We start from the raw sequence: 9012 nt of genomic DNA on the forward strand, positions 1-9012 counted from the left end.
TTAAGCCTGAAGTTTCTTTAAGGGTCTAGAAGCTATATTTTTTTACTCCTGCTATGAATTGAACAACTTTCTACAGAGAAACAAAGGACCAAATTCCACAGGGCACTTCACATTCCTTTGTAATGCAGTTCAAGATCTTTGTGTGTGTTTAACCAGCCCCTTCACTTTCACTTGGCTGTGCCAGGCTTTAGCAGTTCCTGAGGTACAAAATGCAGCTGACAGCAACAGCAGTAATATAGCACCCTTGGAGTGCTTGAAGTGTAAAGTTCATTAGTTCTACCTTAAGGTCACTCTTTTAATCCAACAGCCAAAATCTTATTCACACTACGATGCTGTTATACTGGGGGAAAAAAAAAAAAACTGCAAAAAAAATCAAGATGTCGGCTTAGATACCTCTTACAAGTGACAAGATCAGCACTAAAAATCCAAATCACAGTCAATACCTTTTAGCAAGTTTCAAGAAAGCAGCAAAACTGTTCTTGATTGTGCTGTAGACCAAATGAAATTTAATAGAATGGATAAAGAAAATGAAGGAAGGAAAAGATAAACATTTTAATACCTGATAATTGTGTTTTATAATTATTAGTTGAACTTGGCTCACAAATAGAATTTACTAGGATGTCTGTTGGAAATTACAAGACACGCAAATAACTGAATTTTAATTTCTTCTGTGTTTGTTTACTGATTTTTGTACACACAGTTTAAAATTTAACAAACTCAATTTTGCTTTATCCTTGCTGGATATTTGTACACTTTTTAAAAAGTTATGTCAACAGAAGACTTTTAGAACACAGGGATTGTACTCTAACAATTCTGAATCATATTCTTAAAATAAGAGGTAATAGCCCTGTAACTTACTAGCTTGACTGATCCTGCACAAACTCACACATTTACTTACATGCACATTTACTTACATAAGAAGTTTTTAAAATTAAATGGAACAGAACTCCATAAGGTAAGTACATTAGCATGTGTAGATGAGAATGGCATTCCCTTCTATAGGAAATAATCTGAGACCCAACACTAATCGATAATGTTAGATATAAGTATCTAAAATATTAACACAAGGTTTTCTTCACCTCACATACTCATTTTTAAAGGTGAGAAAGTCTGCTTGTTCAGAAGAATGGGCGCAGCACTTCTTCCCAGTGCTAAATTAGCAATTGCTTCAAAATGAGTTTCCAAACTAAGATCCTTACCTACGAGACCCAAGAGTTATCATGTACATACTCCAATTTATTCTTTTACATTTATACAGTTATACTACTCTCACAAAAATGTTGTATTTCAACAAATATTTATTCATTTTTATTTTACTCACCTGCACACTAAGATGAATCCATTTCTTCACAAGAATTCTCCCCAGTGTCATTACTTTTATTGGTGGCTGCAAACCATTTACTGTGCGATAATAAAACATGGTCTCCTTCTCAGAGATTGTGAGTTTGAACACAGTCTGCCCATCAATAGCCTTTTCTATCACACACCTTTGGAAATAACCAAGAAAAACAACATAAGGTCAAAGGCACACACATTCACATTCTTGCCAAGGTGCTATAGTGTAAAGTGATGCTAACCAGAATGTATTAAAATAAACTTTAAAAATACAGCTCTTGAGAAGATGCTCAGTGACAGTGAAAGTCACAAGATGTACTAAGTGTAAAAGAACTTTAGCAAAGATATTTTCTGTCTCAATCTGTGAGGGATTTGGGCTGTGTTGGGGTTTTAGTTGGTTGTTTTTTGTGTTTTGCTCTGTTTATTGAGTGCTGGCAACCCCAGCTCATTTGAGGGTGAAAGAGAGGTCCAGTTTGCCTCTGCTCTTGAAGGTTTCATGACAGAAACCACAGTGACTGTGCAAGCTTCTGCCACACTTTTCATACAAAGCTGTGCAACTTAGTACATCCTGTGGAGGCACTTTAATTTTTCTTAGTCTAACAAGGCAAATGCAATATAATCACAAAAAGCAGTACAAAAGATATGCTTTGTTAATAAGTCTTCCATCTTTCCACCCCATCTGCGCAGGTAAGGCAGCCCTAACACCAGCTTACCCCACACCCTCCCCTTTGCAGTGTCTTTCTTTAACCTAAGAAACTAGAGCAAGGCAAGAAGAATATCCAGACACTTATTAGGAATTTTTCCCCACAAAGAAGTCACATCAATAGTAAATACAATAATGTCATATAAGGTACAGAGAATACCATCCATAGCAAATTATTTTGCATTTCAAGCTGCCAAAATGTTTTTGCCAATCCAATAACCATGATGTCAAGAGTCCTGAGAAAGCACAGGCTCCGTATGCTTGCGTAAAAATTTTATTTAAAAGTTGTATTTATTGCGTAAAAAACTTTCATTAAAGCAATCATAAATACAAGAAAAAAAATATAAAGTTCTATGCTTCCCATTTGAGCTGCTTGAAAAATATAGTTCTCAATCATTGACGCATGAAAAGTCAAATATTTTAACAGTTACATCAGACTAAATTAATGTACGAAGTCACAAGAGGGAAGCATATAAAATTTGTATGAGATTAGTATTTACTTACCCATATTTCAGAGAAAAAAATGAGAACAGAAAACCCTTACCTACTGATGTCTTCATCTACTCTGCATTTATAAAAGAAAACTATCAAAAAGGCTGTTCTTTGATACTGCCATTAGTTACTAATTCACCTTTAAATCCAAGGAAAAATTAATTCCTCCTGTTACTATTCTAGCCTGATGGAATGTTGTAAATGAAACACCTTGCAAAATGAAGACTTCTGTTTTCCCAACCTTACTAAAACCACATTTCATAATAAATTGTCCACTGGTCTTTTCAATATTTTGTTTGCTTGTAAACATGCTAGTTTTGTTAGATAATAAATGTGAAGGAAGGCTCAGCTAAGTAGCAAAATATTTAGGAAATGGATTTACCCAGTTCCTGGATAAACAATAATTGGATAATCCAGGGTTTTGTTTATTTTACTTATCTAAAACAAACATCCCCACATTGTTTTTATCCCCAAAGGTGTCATAACTTTAAGAAGGGAAGCGACCTTGATGTACATCACTTTGAAAACTGGAAAGAACAAATGTGAATTGTGACTTACCAGTAAAAGAGGGAAATCAAGAGGGAAAAGAGAAGAGAGGGAAGGAAAACAAAAAAAAAAAAAAATCCAAACTAGTTCTATCATAGGTGAAATAGGAAGAGGCATTACTTCTGACTCTGAGCTTGATTTTCCATTCCAGCCATGATTACAGAGAGAAGCCACTATTCTTTGTGAAGTCTTCAATTTCTGATAATGTGCAGTCCCACAGACCCAATACCTGACTACATATATCTCAGTGGTGGGGCTGGAGGGAAAAAAAGCCAACAACACAAATCCACTTGGTCAGCTTTCAAAGAGAAAAATATTCTAGAGAATCTGACATGGCTGCACTGGTGCTGCCCACACATCAACTGGAGCAAATGGGAACACCTGCACTGGTTCAAAATCAGATGCCCCTTTCAGTCTAATTCCTAATGTAAAACTTCTGAATTGATAATAAGTAGTACCATAGGATTTTAGTCCCTTAGATAAATAAAGTTTTAAAAAGTCTATGTGCTACCCACTTCACAATCAGGCCATTCTTGCTGATCCTTTTGCTTGTAAAAGATCTCAGCTCACTTCTTGACACCACCAATATCTTCTGGGCATCTGAACTTGCTCTAGTTCACACTACATTCATATAAGCTTCCTGTAATGGTTACTCACATATGCAAAGCTTGTACCCATATTCTTATCCTATTCCATTGAGAAGGGCTATCATCATACACACTTTCCTATATTGTGCTAATGCTTACATACAGGCTACACACAGGCTTACTGCAGGCAGTTATATTAACTGCTGAGTACACACAGCAAGAGAGGAAGCATGAGGCTAGAACGAAACTCAGGGGCAAGAACTCTGCCCATTTACTGCCTAAAGGGAAAAAAAATTTAAAGACTGGAGTACAAACGTCAATGCTTTCTCACTCTAGCTTTTCTTCAGTATTTCCAATACGCAGTGACTTAAAGGTATGCCTACAAATATCTCTACTAAACATCTCAGAAAAACATCAGGGCTTCAAATAAATCTGTAACATGACCTGACTCTTCCCTCTGTATCAAAGTGTATTGTCTTCCAGATTCACATAAGAAAACTTGGTATATGAAACTGATGAAGAAAATTCTCGGTGTCTCTGCTCATGTACAATCTTTAAAGGGCCTTCAGACTTGGATCCTCACATCACTCTCACATTCCAGCCACCATATTAACTTCTAACAAAAATCCTGCTATTCTCTTACATGGGTTCATGCTTAACAGAATGCCACAGGATGTAATGGGATACTGTACAGCAACACTCCTAACGTCTTTCCTAAACACACACTCTCACGGACAGATCATATAAAATTCGGCTCAAAAACACATTAGTATGGCATGTCCAAAACACGGGGGTCTGCTGTACTTGATGTAAGAGCACTCTGCCAATAAAAAAAAAACACCTTGCTAAACTTTCAGTCATTCTACTGGCAAAATGAGCAGCTCATTCTGGCTGATCTTCCTAATGCTTTGGTGGGAAAACAAAGATCTTGTTAGAATGCATCCCACTTCTGTGAGGCTCCTCCTCTGTGATAATGGGGCTTAAAAGGTCTCATAAATGACATGTAACAGGGAAAATTCCCCACCAGGGACTTCAAAATGTAGGACATCCAGTAAGTTGAACTTCATCTGCCAACCTGAAGGACTCACTAAACCAACATAAGAAAAGGGAAAGCATCTTAGTCTGCTAGTAAATTATTCTCTTTTGTAAGACGCCTTCTGAGTCAAGCTTCAATGGCTATTTATATGCAACAACTGGAGTTCAGCATTCTTTTTATGAAAAAAAGAAAAATTAACACAATTCTTTCTGTGCTAGTGAAAAAAAAAAAACCCACATGGACAGTGGCATATTATCCTGACCACTGGAATAACTGCTGTCCATCTTCAGTTTTCAGGACTGGGCTTTACCATTGTCTTTCCTACATGTTGAATAGCAGCAACTCTCACAAGGCATAAGAATGAAGTGATCTATTACAAAAATTGAATAAAAACATTTAAATTTTAAAGCAATCTATAAAACCCGCTGAACAGGAATATGTACACTGTGTAGTTATTAACATAGCAGCAATTGGAAGCTAATCTTTTGCACTAGTCCATGGCTTATCAATCATCAGTAGAGTCTGGTTTCTTCACAGCACTTAATCATTTGAAACTAAGGACATAACATTTCAGTGTTTTAGGCTTCATGCATCAAAGCCTATCCCATTGACAAAAGACTCACAGATCTCACTCAACACATTGCTGCAACAGCTTGCTTGGAAATGAGCAGGATGCTTCCACTTCAAGTTAGGCATGTGCTTTGATGAAGGAGACTCCGATGAGCCCACATGTGTGTGGACAGGAATTCATGGCATGGGAACACACCAGAAATGGACTCTCTGACATTCAAGATTCAACCATTACATAGAAAACTACAAGCTCCAGGGATGCCTTTACACATACCACCAGTTGAAATTTTTTAACTTCAGCTCAGAAGTCCCTTTTGCTCTGCAGGTATCATTTATTTCCACTCCATAATCACAAATTCTGCAGTTAGGTCAAGCTTTTTAAGGTAACTACCACTGCATAAAACATACTATAATTTTATGTTATGATTTTAGATATTTCTATTTTTTTCTGATGACTTTGCTACTCTTAGAAAAGTGACTATTTCACATCAGCATGCAAAATAATTATCAAGAACGCCTCAACAAAGCAGATGATTAGGTACATTCTAAGAACAACTTATGAATACAAGTATAAAATAATTTGTGGCATGTCGTCCAAAGGAACAAACTATACTCTCTGTGCTTTACGTTAAAGAGATCTGCACAACGAAGGGAAGAAAGAGTAGGAGGCTCTGCATTTTGTGATAGATGACAGAACTTTTTTTGCAGGATCTGGGATGCATTTTTCAAAAAGCGGGTTTTTCATTACAGTAAGGCCCAGTCAAGCTGAAAGGTCACTTCTAACAGCAGTATTTCCTGAAAATGCAACATGTAAGCAAACAGGAGAGGGAACATGTTTAGCCACGTCTATTTTGTGAGCACCCAGTGAAATTTCACTAGCAGTTTAAATAGTGGAATAATTTGTTAAAGCAGCAACACAGTCTGCCAATCAGGCAACATTCCCCAGATCCTTCAGGAGCACTATGACTTCTTTTCTATAAGTCCAAAACCTACATTTTGGTGGCTTTCCGTGTTTGTTTTTAAGACAAACTTGTGTTGGAGAAGTCCTAACACCTTAGATAATTTTTTCCATCATGAAAGCAGCAACAACACAACCCTGTGACAACGTAATTTTCTAGCAGCTTTTAGAAGGAATGCAAATTGGAAACATAATTTTCTCTTTTTAAGAAAAGACATGCACATTCTGTATGAATAGTTCCAAACACTGAAAGCCATTGGACTATCATCTGAGTCAATGCCACGAAACTGAAGCCGCTTGTCTTGACACCTGGGAAGACCCCAACCTAAACACGGTTCTATAAACGTCACAGTTTCCCACCACACCTTTTAAAAGTTTAAAGAGCTTGCTAATAATGACTGTGACTACAATGATCAATTTTTTCAAGAGCACCAGGAAAGTAAACACCTTCAATACTACTTACATTACACCTTCTTGCTCAGGTTTCAACCATACAGTTAACGTAAATGAAGCTCCAAGCCTTGGAAGACGGGGAGTAGAGAAACAATCCTCGTGATTATGAAAAATAAAACTGGAATCATTGCTGGAGGACCCTGGATGCAAGTCCCTCTTATCCTCTGTGATACAGGTACCAAGGCCTTCTGAAAGAAGGGATTTGTAGGACGAAGGTGACGACCTATATGGACATTCCTGAACACAAAACTTCTGAGTGCAGGATATAATACTTTGAACAGCTACTGAGCTATGACAAAAAGTACTTCGGTCCGGCAGCCCACAAGTGGCTTGAGTTGGCACGATTGACACATTCTTGAAAGCTCCCACATTTTCAAGCCTAGGGAAATGTCCCTGAGAGCTGACCAACAAAAAGGAGTCATAGTAAGTTAAGATTAATGTTTCAATAGCATGAAACAAGAAACGACATCTCAAGGAAAGAGCCCAGCAATTCATGTTTACAAAAAAGCTCCTCCTGATTAAAGCAAACGTAAATAAATAATGATGTCCATGTCTGTAGCAATGTCCTCAGGTGCTGTGCTTTAAGAGTTTATGTAGCGTTTCATCCTCAAAACACCCATGCAAGGACTCAGTCACAAGGGACATCTAGGTCTGCTGGCCAGCGAAACACACGTGGGTGACAGCCGGAATCTGCAAACCACAGAAAACAGACACAGTCTGTAGGAGAAACCTGCTCTTCTGCACCAACAGAGGTGATGCCCAGTTAGGGACTTCAAGGGTTTGAATGCCTCGTCCAGATTCCAGCCAGCAGGCCCACCTGCACACCTTTGCCGGCTAGGGCCGAGACATTTCTCCGAGCCAAGGCAACGGGATTAGGCCGGCTCGAGGGCGCACAGGCCGAGCGGAGTTTATCCCGGATCTGTCGCGTCACCTGGCTTTGTGTGTCACAGTATGGAGTATGGGACACGGCAGCAAACCGGGACACGCAGCTTGGGCCTCTGAAAGTCTCGGCTGAGGGCTTCGGGCGAGTTGGCTGGACCTCACGACTACAGCCCCCCGGCGCTTACCTCAGCCTCGCACCGCTCCCTGGCAGCTGCCATTCCCACCGCGCTATTCCCGAGGGAAGCCCGCGCTCCCCGGGGAGCCAGGGGCGGTGTTCCTACCGTCCCCTCGTGCCTTACCCCGCCGCCCACCTCACGCCGGCTGCTCCTCTCAGCGCTCGGCAAAGCTGATTAAAACCACGTTCCCCATCTGTCCCGTGTGGAGCTTTTTCTAACAGCGAGCGCCAGCGCCGGGGCGGACCGGGCCGGGGCAGCGGTGGCAGGGCTGATTTAGCGCTATTGCCCGGCCGGGAGCGGCGCGCAGCCAGGGGGGCCAGCGGAGCCCGGCACTCCCCGCGGCGACGCCGCCGTCGCCCGGCAACGCCGCGGCCTTCCCCGCCCCGGGCCCCGCCGCGCGTTAAAGCGGCAGCGCCGCGCCCGGGCGGGAGGGAGCGGAGCGCCGGGACAGCGCCGGGACAGCGCCGGGACACGCCGCTCCGCTCCGCAGCACCGGACCGCCGCGCTGGGCTCGCTTTCCACAGACACACCGTGCAGCGGAGGAGCATCCTCAGGCGCGTTTTTCCCGCATCCCGTTTCTCCCTTTGGTAGCGCTCTGTGCAGCGGGCACAAACAAGCTGCTAAGGTGTCGTCGGTGAGCTGAGCATGAGCTGCAGAGGGTTGTTTACGCGTGTTTCTGGACAGAGAAGCACTAATTAATACGTTCCCTGAGGATATAGGAAGCATCTGTAAATTTTATCTGTACTATGGAAGTTGCATGAGCTGCAACCTGGCTGGTATATATCCCTACAGTTTTGTTGCTATTGCCTTCAGTGACTTATCACCTTAACATATTTGGACTTTTACTGGCTACGTAGCGACAAAATTCTTTGGCAACATATACAACTGCTAAGAAATCATCCTCTGTCATAACTCTTAATGCATTTTAACAAGCCCTTCATCCCATATCAAATAAACTCCTTGACCATTCCTGGAACATCTCTGCTTTAATACAGATCTTTTTCCTAAGGTCATAAAAGATAATAGTAATTCCTGGTGAAGTGTTATCAGTCATTTTGCAGTGTTTTCATGTTCTGGTAGTCATTCAGCATCGTAGCTCTGTTGTCAGAATTACATGCCCTAAAGTATTCAAATGTAAAGAACTTTGTTTATCACAGAAGGGCTGGAGGGAAAATATTTGTCTGAGGCACAGTGCAAGAGCTCGGCCCATAAAGCATTTCTAGATAAACACAGTCAGACCACGTGCTACTACAGTACCATCAATACTGCGACAG

The 9012-nt window shown here is 40.9% G+C and overlaps 1 protein-coding gene across 7 annotated transcripts in view; it reads right to left on the reverse strand.

Annotated features, from left to right (window-relative positions):
• Positions 1-8160, reverse strand: part of USH2A (usherin) — a 374988-nt gene extending 366828 nt beyond the window's left edge. For 2 of the 7 annotated variants that reach the window (XR_005256607.1, XR_005256608.1), the window contains exons 1-3: positions 7862-8150; positions 6691-7370; positions 1322-1487 (exon numbers count right to left, since the gene is read on the reverse strand). Coding sequence is in view for 3 of the 7 variants with exons in the window: in XM_038134130.1 (XP_037990058.1) it covers positions 1322-1487; positions 6691-7175 (651 nt within the window). In the remaining 4 variants the exon portion in view is untranslated. Of the gene's footprint in view, positions 1-1321; positions 1488-6690; positions 7371-7747 lie in introns of all 7 variants that reach the window. The other 5 variants (XR_005256606.1, XR_005256609.1, XM_038134130.1 and 2 more) reach the window with 5 other exon arrangements.
• Positions 8161-9012: the final 852 nt, after the last annotated feature.

Source organism: Motacilla alba, chromosome 3 (genome assembly GCF_015832195.1).
Source record: "Motacilla alba alba isolate MOTALB_02 chromosome 3, Motacilla_alba_V1.0_pri, whole genome shotgun sequence".
Lineage (NCBI taxonomy): Eukaryota > Metazoa > Chordata > Aves > Passeriformes > Motacillidae > Motacilla > Motacilla alba.